General features: G+C 45.8%; 1 protein-coding gene across 1 annotated transcript; it reads left to right on the top strand.

Moving 5' to 3' along the window:
* Positions 1-3154: 3154 nt before the first annotated feature.
* On the top strand, positions 3155-15818 carry FSTL1 (follistatin like 1). Its single transcript, XM_083719735.1, has 9 exons — positions 3155-3284; positions 4448-4577; positions 4908-4940; positions 5767-5897; positions 7817-7935; positions 8538-8650; positions 9104-9214; positions 12342-12439; positions 14336-15818. Exons 1-9 carry the CDS (start codon positions 3189-3191, stop codon positions 14378-14380), a joined length of 876 nt encoding a protein of 291 aa, XP_083575861.1. The 5' UTR covers positions 3155-3188; the 3' UTR covers positions 14381-15818.
* The last annotated feature ends 1289 nt before the right edge of the window (positions 15819-17107 follow it).

Raw genomic sequence — 17107 nt, 5'->3', positions numbered from 1 at the left:
CTTTTTTGTATTTCAGGGTCATTGTCACTGTTTCGGTCAGAGGGCCAATAGTGTGGCCCTAGTAGTGCTATTTTGACTTTTGACCTGGAATTTTGATCAGCGCGGTGAATAAATTTAGTTTTAAAGTTGGTCTTAGGAAGAAATCATAACCACATTTATTTGAGAGGGAGCCTCACTGAACACAGTGGAACATACACCTGAGTAAGCATATTTAGGCATGCATTGTGTTGCATGACAAACACCTGCCATTAGCAGTTGTGTGTTTGCTGGTTGAAGTGGTAGATGTCGAACACATGTGAGGTGAGGCTGGATTGCTGGTCTGCTCCTAGTAAAGGTAAAGGGACCCCTGACCATTAGGTCCAGTCGTGACCGACTCTGGGGTTGTGGCGCTCATCTCGCTTTATTGGCCGAGGGAGTCGGCGTACAGCTTCCGGGTCATGTGGCCAGCAGGACTAAGCCGCTTCTGGCGAACCAGAGCAGCGCACGGAAACGCCGTTTACCTTCCCGCCGGAGCGGTACCTACTTATCTACTTGCACTTTGACGTGCTTTCCAACTGCTGGGTTGGCAGGAGCTGGGACAGAGCAATGGGAGCTCACCCTGTCGCAGGGATTCGAACCACCGACCTTCTGATCGGGAAGTCCTAGGCTCAGTGGTTTAACCCACAGCGCCACCCGTGTCCCTAGCTGGCATTGAATGATATAAGTTCTGATCCTGAAGAGCCAGACTAAGATGGTGCAGGTTCTATGAACTGTCTGGAAGAAGCTGCTGTCTGTCAGGGTTGCAGTGATTATAAAATGGAGGAGAAACCATGTAAGCTGCCTTGGAGGAAAGGTAGAATATAAATGTAGAGAATAAGATGGTTTGGGACCAGTTTTCTGGGAAGGCTTCAGAAGAACTGAACTGCAAAACGGCTGGTGAGGAGGGAAGAAAAACACTTCTGCAGAGTGACCTAAGCCTAGGGCAGGTCCTGGCCTGCTGCCTGATCTTCACTTCTGTTTCGAGAGTTCTTATATCAGGCTGGAGCTTTTGGGAATATTAAGAATATGCAGATTCAATGTTCTTATGTGACCTTTTGCAAAAACAATTCGATGCCTTCAGATTGTTTCAAGAGTGAGGTTTTTTTTTATATAAAAAAAGTCTAGGCATTGAGCATTAGGTCCTCCTTAAAATGTGCTCTGATTTCCTAAGTTTAGCACATGGAATGGGTTTTATTTTTTAACTTCTTGGCATTTTAACATTTCAGTAGAGGCACTGCAAGGGGAGGAATCTTCCAGCATTTGATTTTCCATTGTCTTTGTTGCATTCATGTGGTTTCAACTGTTTGGTGCTAGAAAAGTTTCAAAAGCTGCTAAGAGAGGAATAAAAACATTGCTGTGACATTCCTTGTCCATATTTGCAATATTGCCTTTTAAAGGGCATTCCAATCTGCTGACAGAGTAGGGGAGCTGCATGTTCTGCTGCTCTGGGTTTGTGCAGCCAGGTCCTTTGGGAGATTCTTGCTCCTTTGAAACAATGGTCTCAGCCCCTGTGACCACGTAACTCTGGAATGCTCCGATTGGCCAGCCTCCTGGAGACTTGAGGTCTGACTGAATAGGCAGCGACCTCGTTCCTCCTGGGGTGTATTTTGCAGTTGGTTTTTGTTAGAAAGTATGAGAGCCAAGAATGTAAGATGTAAGATGGGTGGAGTTTGCGCTTGGCTGGTCTCGGAAAGTGAAGCAGGGTGGGGAAACATTTATGACCAGCTGGGAAAACATTGTCAGAGTTGGACATTTTAATACAGAAGCTTCGTGGGGTGCTTGAACTAATAGACTCAAAGCTGTTATTTCCCCTTTGCTCAGACTGTTGTGAAGGGGGTTGGCATTAATGCCAGTCTCCTTGCACTCCAGGTCACAATTGTTGTTGTTGTTTAGTCGTGTCCGCCTCTTCGTGACCCCCTGGACCAGAGCATTCCAGGCCCTCCTGTCTTCCACTTCCTCCCCCAGTTTGGTCAAACTCATGTTTGTAGCTTCGAGAACACTGTCCCACCATCTCGTCCTCTGTCGTCCCCTTCTCCTTGTGCCCTCCATCTTTCCCAACATCAGGGTCTTTTCCAGGGAGTCTTCTCTTCTCATGAGGTGGCCAAAGTCTTGGAGCCTCAGCTTCAGGATCTGTCCTTCCAGTGAGCACTCAGGGCTGATTTCCTTCAGAATGGAGAGGTTTGATCTTCTTGCAGTCCATGGGACTCTCAAGAGTCTCCTCCAGCACCAGAATTCAAAAGCATCCATTCTTCAGCGATCAGCCTTCTTTATAAGGTCACAATAACACACACATAACCACAGATGTGCAGACCTGGCCCTTCTGTTTTGAGAGATGACTCTGAACCAACACTAAATACTTCCCTGTCTAATTTGAAAAACGCACCTTGGTAGCCTTAATATTTTCTGTGGTTATTCTAGTGCATCTTGGCTTGTGAAATTTTGCTTAGAGAGCAGAGGTTATCTTTTCTGTTTTCTCTGCCTCTCAGACCAGCTTCTGCTAAGGGGTGGGGAAGCTGTGGTTCTCCAGATGTTGTGGGATGGCAACTCCCATTAGCCCCAGCCAGCATGGCTGACAACATCTGGAGAGCCACTGCTTCCCCACCCCGACTAATTGGCTTGTCATGGCCCATCCTCTCAAAGTGGACTTTTGCCAACAGGACCTCACAGCCTAGTGCTTTAACTGCTGTGCTTCCCAGTGAACAAGAAAGGCACCCTTTGTTCAATTTTAATTTTGAGAAAGATATCTTAGGACAGCAGCAGATCGGATTGATGGAAAAGCTGCAACATTTAAAGATGTGCATGTAACCACGTAGTTTAGAATCCATTTTCTGGCAAAGGCACTGAGAAGGTGTCAATAACGTTTTGATTGACACCTGCCAGCTAAAGTCAACAAATCACCCACAAAGGCTTGCTCAATCTGCTAGTGATCTGTGGCTCTTCTGATATTTCTGGAACTTTTAAGATCTGTGAGAAGGTTGCAGTTATTGGTTGCTGTTTGTGGTTTTTACCTCTTAAAGTTTTTCTTTCATTGTTGGCCACCCATAACTTTTATTATTGGGCAGGATATCAATGTAGTAGCTAAATAAAAGACACAGTCTTTATCTGAAGAAGGCTTCTCTCCCCCCCCCCAACAAACTATTTTTTTCTTTTATCCCTTGCAGGAAGAGCTGATGAGCAAATCTAAAATCTGTGCTAATGTGTTCTGTGGGGCTGGCCGGGAGTGTGCTGTGACAGAGAAGAGTGAGCCCACCTGTCTGTGCATTGAGGTAAGCGAAGTCCGGGGACCAACCGCTGAGATCAAAGGCTGATGTCATCCCAAATGTGGAGAACCAGCACGCCTAGTGGTAGTGACTGATGGGTACTCCCTCCTGTTTCCTCTGTGGTCCTGGGGATTTTCTGCCCAGCCTTCTTGGTTTGTTGCATGTACAGCAGTACCTCGGCTTACATACACCTTGGGTTACAGACGCTTTAGGTTACAGACTCCGCTAACCCGGAAGTAGTACCTTGGGTAAATAACTTTGCTTCAGGATGAGAACAGAAATCGTGTGGCCCCATTAGCTAAAGTGGTGCTTCAGGTTAAGAACAGTTTCAGGTTAAGAATGGACCTCCAGAACGAATTAAGTTCTTAACCAGAGGTACCACTGTATGCTTCTTTTCTGCATCAATGACTCAAATCTTCTCTCAAGGTAATTCTTTCATTGTACAGTGGTACCTCAGGTTACGTACGCTTCAGGTTACAGAATCCGCTAACCCAGAAATAGTGCTTCAGGTTAAGAACTTTGCTTCAGGATGAGAACAGAAATCGTGCTCCGGTGGTGCGGCAGCAGCAGGAAGCCCCATTAGCTAAAGTGGTGCTTCAGGTTAAGAACAGTTTTAGGTTAAGTACGGACCTCCGGAACGAATTAAGTGCTTAACCTGAGGTACCACTGTACTTAGCAAACCGTCATAAGCACCTATTTGATGCAACCTGTGACTGTGATTATCATTATTACTTGTTGTTTCACTAATGTAGGTTTCCCTAAGGTGCATTTGCCTACAGCATATATTGCCCACATTATAGCAGGAAGCGATAGAAGAAGAGGAGGGAGAAGATGTAAATAAGCCCAAATAGGGGGAGACTAATGCTTTCAGTTCAGTGAGTTACACGTAGTGGGGCTTAGTTTTCCATAAAGGATGAGAACTAAAGCAAAAAGCCATGGGTAGGCAACCTAAGACCCGGGGGCCGGATCCGGCCCAAATGCCTTCTCACCCTCACTTTGCACTCGGGCAAACTGTGATTTATGTAAATTGTAGTTTGGGCTTCCCTCTCAAGCCCTCCTAATTTATATTGCCTGTGTGAAAGTGCTTCTCTTTCTGCCCTGTGTGTCTCCTTCCTCCTTTGGAGCCTAGTTATATTGGGTCTGTCTTTTTCTTTCTGTTGCTGCTGCAGAGATGCAAGCCTCACAAAAGGCCAGTTTGTGGCAGCAACGGCAAGACATACCTGAACCACTGTGAGCTGCATCGTGATGCTTGCCTCACCGGCTCCAAAATTCAGGTGGACTATGATGGTCACTGCAAAGGTAAGCAAAAATTAAGCAGCTTACTATGGAAAAAAACTGTAGAGGTCTGAGGCAGCGAAGTCAAGCTAATCAGATTTGAGAGAGAATTTGTGTCTCTCACCCCCCCCCCCCCAAATTACCTTTTCTTTTCTGTTTTTAGTCTCAGTTCAATTGTAGTTGGCTACTGTGCCTCACCAGGCTAATAATAAAAAACAATAACAGAAAGGGGTACCACTGTACTGCCCCGCACCCCCAGCAATGTCTGGGGGAGAGATGAGATGTACGTCAGGAAAACCATAGCCCATTACAGTACCTTCAACCTGAAATTTTCTTATTTCTTTCTGTAAATAGAGAAGAAGCCTGAGAACTCCGCTGCAAGTCCAGGTAAATATGCCTTTGCCTGTGCTGCACAGTCTGTGGGCTGTTCCTCATGTTACATTTGTTCAATACAGGTCAAGGGAAAAGTGTCCGAATGCCCTTCAAGTGCAGATCCTGTCTGGAAAAGTGTTTACAGAGTGGAACCTCTAAATCCCAGCTGGCTACGAGTCTCCTTCCTCATTGCCTCTTTCAACATATCATTGTTAATATCTCGCCTATGGGCACGACACTCTTCTCACAAAAGGGCTTAAGCTACGTTCTATATCTTGAGCTGCAGTGTTTACTTCATGTGCAGAATTCAAGGATAAGGGAATTTGTGTCTCTCCCCTACCCCACCCAATTTACCTTTTCTTTTCTGTTTTTAGTCTCAGTTCAGTTGTAGTTGGCTACTGTGCCTCACCAGGCTGGTAATAAAAAACAGTAACAGAAATGTGCCAAGTAGAATATGAAAAATGAAGCCTAGCTGGTTGACTGAGGATCAGTGGATAATGGCAAAAGAGATTTTGCCTTCTGTCTGCTCCTGAACTGTCACCTTTAATATTCTGGATTGAAGAAGTAAAACATAGAATTTATTTTGTTCATCTTGCCCATTGAAAATAGCACTGTGCATAATCAGTGGTAGTTTCTCATGTGCCTCAACAGCAGAGGAAAATAAACATGGCCTCTCACTCCCTAAGTTGGGAGTCTGCTGATTTCTGATCCATTTTCCACTTGAGATGAAGAGACGTTGCATTGCTTCTTGCCTGCCATCTAGCTGTCTCCCCCACTTTCAATTCATTGTATCTCTCTGACATTCCTGGTCCAACTCTCCCCTTTTCTTGTCACTCAATAGTTGTCTGTTACCAGACTGACCGGGACGAACTCCGGCGTCGTGTCATCCAGTGGCTTGAAACTGAGATCATTCCTGACGGCTGGTTCTCTAAAGGCAACAACTACACTGAAATCCTAGACAAGTACTTCAAGGTACAGATGGCAGGAGAAGAAAAATAGAAATGGTGAACTGATGGAAGAGGTGGTTAGAGATTTGCTTCATAGTATTAGTGTGAACTTTCCTGAATCACTAATTTGTTTGGCAAACTAGCTTGTGAATATTCTACATTCTCACCTCTGCCTTTAGCCTTCACTTGCTTTTCTATATTTACAAAAGAGATGTGATCAGATTATAGGCTTCCATAATAAACCCGGCATTAGATCTTCTAGCAGCCTTCAATCACGATGCTAAATGAATGAGAAATCGTCAAGTAAACACATGGCTAATTCAGAAGATAAAACAGCTTCGCGGAGAGTCACTATCACCATATTATAGATTATTCTGGCCTGTATATTCATGTTGGATAAACTGTAATTTCTCAACAAAACAATTATGCTTGATTTGCAGATAAATGTGCAAGACTTAGCTTAATACTCTGAGACAACAGCAGGCCCTGGGGGTGGGGGTGGTGTGGAACTGTGTCAAGTATAATTCAGTCTCCCACACAATCTAAAAATAACAAACAGTGTTGGGACCCTGTCAATAAGACAGAAAATTAAGCAGCTTACTATGGAAAAAAACTGTAGAGGTCTGAGGCAGCGAAGTCAAGCTAATCAGATTTGGGAGAGAATTTGTTCCCCACTGCACATAAGGCTTTCATTCATTCAGACCTGAACATGAGCAAGTTGTATCCAGCAAGTCACCCCCCTGAAAGGAAAACGTAAAGCTGTAGTCTCTAAACTTCACTGGCCATCAGGGGTGCCAACTTGAATAAAATATTGTGGGGGCCCAGGGAAGTCCTGCCCTGCACAATCAACCACGTGACGCAGTGCACACATCCCATTTGTATGGGAATGCCCATCAACTTTGTGGAGGGCCAGACCCCCCTCAAATATTTTATTGTGGGGTCTGAAGCCCCCACAGCCCCCTAGGAGTTGACTCCTATGGTGGCCAGTATGGCCATATAATACTCTGTATGCCATCTCAATTACAGTTGAGGTGATTAAGGTACTTGACAAATAAAGATCAAGCAGCGGGGGGTGGTGAACGGTGGGACTGTGCCACTCACCTGACTGCTGTTTGGCTGAGTCGCTCCAGCATAGCCAGGTGGTGAAAGGGAGCAATGTGATGGTAGCTGGATTGCCAGAGACCAGACTGAGGATTACAGCTCTGAAGAGGAATGGTGGGAACCTCCCCCTCTTCCTGCTCCTGACTAGGATCCTGAAGCTGCTCAGGAACAGTGGAGCACTATAGATTTAGAGAACTGGTTTGCAGAGGGACATAGTTCAGAAAACAACAGCTGGGAAGAGCTGAGTGAGGAACAGCTAGAAGAAGCAGAACAGGAAAAGAGATAACCGACTCCCCTTCGCTAGAGAGGGTCCAGCCTATCTCTCCAAGGGCAAGGAGAGCTGGTAAGGTTGCTACGCCGGGGGCTCAGTGGTGGGAGATCAGGTTGCAAGAAGGGGAAGTGACGATGACTTGGGGGAAGGAGGAGGCAAACTTAATGGGGAGCACCTTCGCTCTGAGAATGGCTGCTGTGTTCTTTTGCTGTGATCATTAAACACTCTTAAACTAGTAAGAGACTCTAATCGCCTTGTTCTGCTGATGCACGGCCAAAGGTGCATCTCTGAAGCATGACATGAATGCTCACAGAACAAACACACTGATGGAGTCAATCCAGTGTTCCTCCTAGTGCACTGACACCACACTAGCCTTGCCACCACTATACTCCTCCCCCTCTGCAGCGATTCACCTGCATGGAAGTCAGGTGAGCGACACAGCCCCTCCGTGTCATCCACTGCTACATTCCAGTGAAGAAGTGGTGGAAGTTGTGAAAGGAAATAGCTAATGGTCCACAGAAGCAGCGCTGTTGTTTTCAGCCTCTCTTGCATGCTGCTTTGTACTTCTGTAGAATTTCGATGATGGGGATTCTCGCCTGGATTCCAGTGAGTTCCTGAAGTTTGTGGAACAAAATGAGACAGCGGTCAACATCACCACCTATGTGAATCAAGAGACCAACAAGCTGCTCAGGTAGCCTGGGGCAGAAATCAAAGCGAATGAGATTCAGTCTACAAACGGCACTTAGTGTCATGATTCTTTCCCCTGATCAAATTGGGACCCGTTCCAGATCTAATTAGGCCCACGGTCCATCCCTCCTTTACAGGAACACAAGCAAAAACTGTTAGCTTGTACGTATCACAGGCTGGTTCTAGTCATGATCTGGAATCCTGCTGATTCAAACAGTAGACAAATCTGTCGGGAAGCTCCCGTTCTTGGCCTTTGCCAGGCCAAAAACCTTGTCACCTGTGCTTTTAAAGCAGCAAGGCTAATGACCAAGTATTTGAACCTAACTCTACATTCATGTTCTTCTGCATTTGCCTGTAAAAGTGTTTAGTAACTGCCAGTGATGATTGTGGAACTTGTCAAGTTACCTGAGAAGGAATAGTTGCTCATGTTTAGACCATAGGAAGAATCAGCAGCCATTGAATGCCGATAATCTGGTGGACTGCTTCACATGTTCAGAAAATCCAAGTGAAACGATTTGACAACATTTCATTGTAAACATGTTAGCCTTTCCTGCTTTGCTGTGATGTCTTTTAGGCTGATGCTTGTGTTTTTTGTGTTTCTTGCAGGGGACTCTGCGTAGATGCCCTCATTGAGCTCTCTGATGAGAATGCTGACTGGAAGCTTAGCTTCAATGAATTTTTGAAATGCCTCAATCCAGCCTTCAACCCACCAGAAAAAAGTAGGAACACCTTGTCTGCACAGAGAGAGACTGAGGTTCCTAAAAGAGTAGAAAGAGCAGAGAGATTTAGAGATGGAAATGTGTCTCAAAAACCAGCCAGTGTCTTATCAACCTGTCTCTGATTAGTCATTAATCTTTAGTCTGCTCTATCATTATCCATCTGTTATAAGCCACATTCCACACTAAGCCACAGGTTTCATATACAGTGGTACCTCGGGTCACAAACACCTCGGGTTACAGACTCCGCTAACCCAGAAGTAGACCTCAGGTTAAGAACTTTACCTTAGGATGAGAACAGAAATTGCGCGGCAGCAGGAGGCCCCATTAGCTAAAGTGGTACCTCAGGTTAAGAACAGTTTCAGGTTAAGAACGGACCTCCGGAATGAATTAAGTTCGTAACCAGAGGTACCACTGTACATTGAGACAATATTCCATTCTCTCTGATCTTTCTAGAATGTGCCCTGGAAGATGAAACATACGAGGATGGAGCCGAGACCCAGGTGGAGTGTAACCGTTGTGTCTGTGCCTGTGGGAATTGGGTGTGTACTGCCATGACCTGCGAAGGTATGTCAACCAAGGAAATCTTGGATCATTTTAGAACAATCTTTCTTCCTCAGAGGAAAGAAATGTGATGTCTGGACCGTTGGCTTTTTGCTCTAAGTACTTGAATGCAGGAGGAGTTCCAGATCAAAATCCCATGAACCAGCCTTGGTCTGGGATCAGTTATTTTATAATCTGGAAATCGGAAAATGTTGTTTTCATGATAGAAGAGACCCTTCTCCCACTACCCAGTATACTCCCAATGTTCTATTCTGGTCACTTCAGTTCCGGGGACTACTTGGCCATTAATTATTTGAAGGCATCAAAGGACCATGGGAACTGGTTCAAAATGGAGTACAGTTGTACCTTGGAAGTCGAATGGAATCCATTCCAGAAGTCCGTTTGACTTCCAAAACGGTCGGAAACCAAAGTGCAGCTTCTGATTGGCTGCAGGAAGCTATTGCAGCCAATTTGAAGCCCAATCGGACATTCAGCTTCCAAAAATAGTTTGCAAACCGGAACAGCCATTTCTGGGTTTGCGGTGTTTGGGAGCCAAAATGTTCGAGAACTAAGCTGTTCGAAAACCAAGGTATGACTGTATAAAAACCTGTTCCTCTTTCACCCAAGGAACCCTCCTGCAAAATTAGGTTACACTATCTTAGGAGATGGGACACGGGTTGCTCCCGTTGCTCGGTCCCTGCTCCTGCCAACCTAGCAATTTGAAAGCACTTCAAAGTGCAAGTAGATAAATAGGTACCACTCTAGCGGGAAGGTAAACGGCATTTCCGTGCGCTGCTCTGGTTTGTCAGAAGTGGCTTAGTCATGCTGGCCACATGACCCGGAAGCTGGACGCTGGCTCCCTCGGCCACTAAAGTGAGATGAGCGCTGCAACCCCAGAGTCGGCCACGACTGGACCTAATGGTCAGGGGTCCCTTTCCCTTTACTATCTTAGGAGGTGAAACCCTGTTCCTCTTTTACCCCAGGAACCCTCATGCAAAATTAGGTTACACTATCTTAGGAGGAGCCCCAATGCACAGCAAACAGATAAACAAGCAGCTTTCCAAATATATAGGACATGTAAACATGACTCTTAGATTGTAAAAGGTAAAGGTAAAGGTACCCCTGCCCGTACGGGCCAGTCTTGCCAGACTCTGGGGTTGTGCGCCCATCTCACTCAAGAGGCCAGGGGCCAGCGCTGTCCGAAGACACTTCCGGGTCACGTGGCCAGTGTGACATCGCTGCTCTGGCGAGCCAGAGCTGCACACGGAAACGCCGTTTACCTTCCCGCCAGTAAGCGGTCCCTATTTATCTACTTGCACCCGAGGGTGCTTTCGAACTGCTAGGTTGGCAGGCACTGGGACCGAGCAACGGGAGCGCACCCCGCCGCGGGGATTCGAACCGCCAACCTTTCGATCGGCAAGCCCTAGGTGCTGAGGCTTTTACCCACAGCGCCACCCACGTCCCTCTTAGATTGTAATTTGTATCAAAAGAAAGTTCTGAAAAGCCAAATGTCAGCTTAGCACTGCCAGTTGGAAAGTAGGGAGAACAACGGAATTTTGGTGGAATGGGGTGAGTGGAAAGACCGATCCCACGGTCTGCTCCACATAGAAATAGAATTGTCCAATAGAAAAATGTCCACCCTTCCCTGAGTGGAAAACAAATGATGGCAACACTAATAACTTAGGTGAGCAAAAGAGGAGAGGCTGTTTGCTCTTTTGTTCTCCCTTCCATAACAACAACAGATGCATTTGGTTTGACTCTGGTTTTGTTTGTTTGTTACATTTCTTTGAATGACATTAAATTCTTGATCTTGACCCGTGACCTTGCCTGTACCCTCAGGGTGGTCCATTTCCCCAAGGCTGCCCATAGCAGATGAAGGCCCAGCATACGCTGTCCAGGGTCCAGGGTGCAAGGCAGTTCCCTTTGAGCTAGAGGCCAGCATGTCTTGTGAGAAAGGAGAAAGCTCCTGAGAAACTTTGCTGTTGCACATGGCTGAAGGAGGTGGGAGCTCGTGCCTTTGTTCAGCCAAAGCTGAGGAGGACATGGGGCAATGTAAACCACTTACCCTCTAGATCTAAGGCCAGAAGAGCAAGTGGGAAGCTTGAAGAACTGAACAGGCAGGATAAATTGCAGGTGCTGCAACGCTGATGGCCAGGAGGGGGCACACAAAGCGGCAATAAACTCTAATCTAATTAGAAAAACTGCACCGCACTGTTGCCTTTGATCAGCTTAAAATTTGCATTTATTCAGCTGCCCAAACCCCAGCTCCTTTTTGATGGCATCTTATTATTATGCGAGGAGAGTCCCTTTGATTATGTTTCCTCTTACTGATCCCTTTATAAGGGGGAGAACTCCAGCTCTTTTATGTTTTAGTCTTGTAACCGTTCCTTCTGCCTCTCTTTGAATCTCACTACATGCCAGGCATAAAACTGATGACCTGCCTTTCCTTCATCGTGTCTTAAACCAGTGACGGTACTTTTACCTCTCAGTCTTTGACTGGCCCATTCAATTTTCTCACTAACTGCTGCTGGAAAAGGTTGGTCTCACAGGATGACAGGCTGCCACGATGAGCTCATCAGCGAGAATTTTAAGTGGCTGCACCAAGTAGTAAGCAATTGCACAAAGTGGCAGACGGGGTCTAGTAGCGTGCTACTGTTTTACCTGAAGATTGTCGCAAGCTTGGGGAGGTTGTGTGAATGGTTGCAAGATACTTACCAAGGAGGTGGGGATGAGGGAAGAGAATGAGATGAATTGGTTTCATCATTAGTTCTTGGGTACATTAAGGAAGCTCATTTCAGTATTCTTGCTGCTTACCCCCGGGTTCTGTAGCTCCTGCAAAGACCACGACTGGGCAGCTGGAATTGGGTTTTTTGCAAAGGTTAGACTAATTTGGTGGTGTGTCTATGAATTTCACCATGAACATCTCTATGATAGGATATGTATGGAGATATTTCTAAGCCTGCTTCCTTCTCCTTGCTAGTATTCAACCTCAGTGGTTTCTGTCTTCTGGTCAACAGAGCCAACACTTTGTGTTAAATTTGATGTGGTGGTAGAACTTGCTCTGATTCTACCTTTACCCTCTTTGCCTTGAATTTCCTAAACATTGTATTCTGCCGACTGTGACAATTGTGTCATCCACTTATCCTTGCAGGCAAGAACCAAAAAGTACCTTCTGAAGGGCAGCAGCCTGAAGATAAGATGACTGAAGAAGAACTGGCCAGATATGTTCAGGAGCTGCAAAAACATCAGGTTGGAAGGGGACTGGAGAGATTTCTTTGCCTTGTACACCTGCTGGCTATATATTTATTTCTATAGGTCTTTCTGCTGAACAGCTATAAGATTCTGTACCTATTGGAGGCTGCTGAGAATAACTAGGGATACTACATAACTCATGCCAGTTTTGTTTTGGTGACTTGCCTGGTCACCAAAGTCAAGAAGGAATTTTATGCAGGCAAATGGACAGAACCCCTTGCCCTGAGCCTGGGTCTGCACTAGAGCTTTAACACATACACGAGTCACTGTTTACATGTGTACATTTGTGCACCTCTGTCCACACATAAGCACTTCCGGTTTTATGCCTCCAAAATCCATTTTGATGTATCTTGTCAACACTAGTGGGCAGTGCTTGATGGGATGTATTTGTGTTGTGTTTTATAATTATAATTATTAATACTACTACTACTACTATTTATTAAATTTGTATACCACTCTTCACGTGAAGATAACAAGGCATTTTACAATATAAAAAAGAGAACCCAAAATGCATAATAAAACAAAAACAGGAACAAACCAATATTTCACAAACACATTTAAATGGCCATTGAATGTTCAGTCAGCCTAAGCCTAAGAGAAACATTTTCACCTGGTGCCTAAATATATGTAATGAAGGTGCCCGGGGGGCCTCTCTGGGGATAGCGTCTCACAAATCTAGTGGCCCTGAGTACTAGTGTTACAAGAGAGAGGAAAACTTCCCTCAAGGGGGCCTTTGCAGATGGTTCATTGTTGTCATTTAGTCATTTAGTCATGTCCGCCTCTTGGTGACCCCCTGGACCAGATCACGCCAGGCCCTCCTGTCTTCCACTGCCTCCCGCAGTTTAGTCAAATTCATGCTGGTAGCTTCGAGAACACTGTCCAACCATCTCGTTCTCCATTGTCCCCTTCTCCTTGGGCCCCCCATCTTTCCCAACATCAGGGTCTTTTCCAGGGAGTCTTCTCTTCTCATGAGGAGGCCAAAGTATTAGAGCCTCAGCTTCATGATCTGTCCTTCCAGTGAGCATTGATTTCCTTAAGAATGGATCGGTTAGATGGTTCATAGTTAAGCAGAAAAAGGTTGCTGACCCCTGACATAGACAAATATTCAAATCAGAAGTGCGATTCTGGGTCCTAATACAGTGGTGCCTCGCAAGACAAAATTAGCAAGTTTTTTCTTCTTGCGAGTTTTTCGTCTTGCGAAGCATGGTTTCCCATAGGAATGCATTGAAAATCAATCAATGTGTTCCTATGGAGACCGTCCGGGGACAGAGGGGAAGCCCCGCGCGCCTTCCCCTCTGTCCCCGGACCTGTTTTAAAGCAAGGGGCAGTGGGGAGAAGATTGCTTCTCCCCGTTGCCTGCCCCGCAATCTCCGGGGACAGAGGGGAAGGAGATTGTGGGGCTGGCAACGGGGAGAAGCGATCTTCTCCCCGCCGCCCCTTGGTTCAAAAGAGGTCCGGGGACAGCGGGGAAGACGCGCTGTGCTTCCCCGCTATCCCCGGAGCTTGCGGGGCAAGCTTCATTTTGCGAAGCAAGCCCATAGGGAAATGCGTCTTGTGAAGCGGCTAAGAAAACTAAAAACTCCTTTGTCTAGCGAGTTTTTCGTCTTCCGAGGCGTTCGTCTTGCGGGGTACCACTGTACAACAGTTCTGGAATGGAAACATTTTGAAAATTTGTTCCAGGTCCCTATTTGTTCCAGCTCCCTATTTAGCATGTTTTCATCCTAGACAGATCTTAGTGGGGTGGGGGAAGAACTGTGTCCTGTGGTTAATATAAGAACTGAGTATATAAAGCGGACCAGATAAGTAGGTTTTTCTTTCTGTGGGCACCCTACCCTGGCACCAGCTTGTGAAATCACAGTGCAAGCATTAGATTTCTCTCCTTTTCCTTTCCAGGAGACATCTGAGAAGACCAAGCGAACAGCCACCAAAGAGATGTAAGCGAAAGGCGCAAGTGGAAGATGCCCGAAGCCGGTGTGTGTCGCCTGACTCACCCACCCATCTTCCTTCAGTGCTGATTTCAATATGCAAATGTGTGTAGGACTTGTTGCCCAGTCACAGATATTTACATTGTATAGCAATGGGAGGGGGGGGCAAAGAAAAAAATAGGTTCTTTTAAAATTTAAGAGAAACCCCTCTGTATCATGGTTGGTTTTTTTTACAATGAGGAAAGGAACTGAACTGAGGGCATTAGTGAGGACCACCAATAATTCCAGCTCTGGCACCCAGGGTGTAGCATCCCTGACCCCTGAGCTCATACCCTGTGTGGGATCTTGCTGCCTCTCTTCAGTTTTGCTGACAGCCTAAAAGCTACTACCATAACTGCAGGGACTTGGAAAGGAAGTGCCTATGGCGAAGCATGTATCCCATGGGATATTGCTATGCCTCACAATCTTGATAACTGGCTTTTCTGTTTTCACCCATGAACAACTTTCATCCCGTCTTCCCTTTCCTGTCCATACTCTGCTCCCAAAGAGTATCTGGTTTACTGTGCCTGTGTAAGGGGGTTCCTGGTGCACACAGACCAAATCTCTGCCAGAAGCCAGATCGCCCACTGCATTGAGTTCCAAAGTGACCTCATTTTCTTTCCCTCTCTCTTTGCAAAGGTGCTACAGTATATTTTCTTATCACACTCTTACACTGATTCTTTTTTTTAAAGTAATGACTTTTAACTGAGCTTTTTGTATCTTTGATTTATAGATATTGTTTATAGTTACTGAAAAATGCTGTACTTCTGGTTCGTGCTTTGTATTAAAGCTGCATGTATCAAAGAAGTCAAATCGGTGCAGCACACAGAGGGCCTCAGAGCATACGGGGCCCTTCTGGATTTGATATTTCAGCATCCTTTATGGTAAAGAGCCTTCGTTCGTGCATGAACAGAGCTGGATGGGGTTTCAAAGGAGACCCTGTCTCCCACAGGGTCAATTCTTCAAGGAAGGAGAGGGGGAGAATTATTTGCTTCAGGAAGAATTGAAGGCCAATCCTGTTACATTAAATGGAAGGAAATATTATGTTGGGCAAACACGTATAAGTTCTCCTCATGCAATGGAAGCAATTTTGGAACTGCAGTCACTAAGATGTGTAAGTTCCTGGTGCTTCTTTACTTAGGGACTGGTTCTGTGATTTCCAAAAGGAGACTTGCACAGCTGGGGTATCCAAGCAGGTTGCTGACCTGAGTGCTGACACAACTTTTTCCATGCAGTGAAAGGAAAGACCCTCCAGCAAAGGAGGGAAGGAAAACACCAAGTAAAGGAAGGAGAATATGCAAACCCATCAATACATTGCATTTGTTGGTGTGATGCCAGAGACTGTTCCATGCTATTTAGGAATTTTGGCAATAAAATCAGGGGACTCCATCTCCCCACAGTGGTATAGTAAACATCAGGAGCATTGTTGTTTGTGCATATCTTTGAAGAGAAAACTGTATCCTAGATTGAAATTTCAAGTCCTACTGAATAGCCCCAATCTTTGGGAATAAGTCCAAAAGTAATTTTCCCCATGTCGTTCCTCCCTGATGTAAATCTCCCCCAACTGCTACTTGCATCAGGAGTGAAAACTTCCAGGGATTCAAACAGACTTTGACAAAAGGGAAAGGCAGGATCTCTCCCCCCCCCCACCGCCCGCCCCATAACTGAATGGACTTCCTTAATGCATACAAACTGTTGTAACCACTTTCTCAATTCTCACCACCATCACTTTAGGAAATATGGCCTGAGGACAGAGGGGGGAATCGTAATGAGAAGGGTTAATTGAATTGTTAGTTATAAAAATGTTAAAATCGAACAACCCTCAAAAGGTACTAGTCAATAGATTTACTTAAGCCTATGATTTCAGGGGATTTAAGCATACTTAACTCTAAACTGGATTGTGCCCCAAAAATTCCAATAACCATGACCGTGCTATTTGTCTACACGCAGGTAGTGCTGTGGGTTAAACCACAGAGCCTAGGACTTGCCGATCAGAAGGCTGGCGGTTCGAATCCCCGCAACGGGATGAACTCCCATTGCTCGGTCCCTGCTCCTGCCAACCTAGCAGTTCGAAAGCACGTCAGAGTGCAAGTAGATAAATAGGTACCACTCCGGCAGGAAGGTAAACGGTTTTTCCGTGTGCTGCTCTGGTTCACCAGAAGCGGCTTAGTCATGCTGGCCACATGACCCGGAAGCTGTACGCTCGCTCCCTTGGCCAATAAAGCGAGATGAGTGCCGCAACCCCAGAGTTGTCCACAACTGGACCTAATGGTCAGGGGTCCCTTTACCTTTATTCCATCCCCTGAAAGCACAGACAACCCCAGTATCCCACAGCTTTAAAATCTACTAGCTGTCCCTTTCAGCCTGAAGCTAAGGACATTTTACTGTGCCATTTTAACCGCTAGGGTCTTCACAGGGCAGGAAGTTCCAGAGCAAATGGAGTTGTGCCTCTGTTGTTTGCCATTTTAGACTTAAATGCACAGATAGTACACTGAAGATAGAAGTTTTGGTAAATCCCATAGATTAGGAAAAGAGAAACTGGGGACAAATCTTAAGTCTGTCACTTCAAGCTTTAGAGGTCAGTGCCAACATCTTCAGCAAGACCTAGAAGACCATGCAGAGCTAGTGCAAGAGCTGGAGCACCAATGTACTACATGCATAGCCATAGCTTGTTGGTGGGGCACATGCCTGGTATGCAGAA

Source organism: Podarcis gaigeae (assembly GCF_964106915.1).
Source record: "Podarcis gaigeae genome assembly, chromosome: 17".
Classification (NCBI taxonomy): Eukaryota; Metazoa; Chordata; class Lepidosauria; order Squamata; family Lacertidae; genus Podarcis; species Podarcis gaigeae.
Note: the sequence above shows the minus strand (reverse complement) of the source record. Positions and strands in the feature narration are given on the sequence as shown.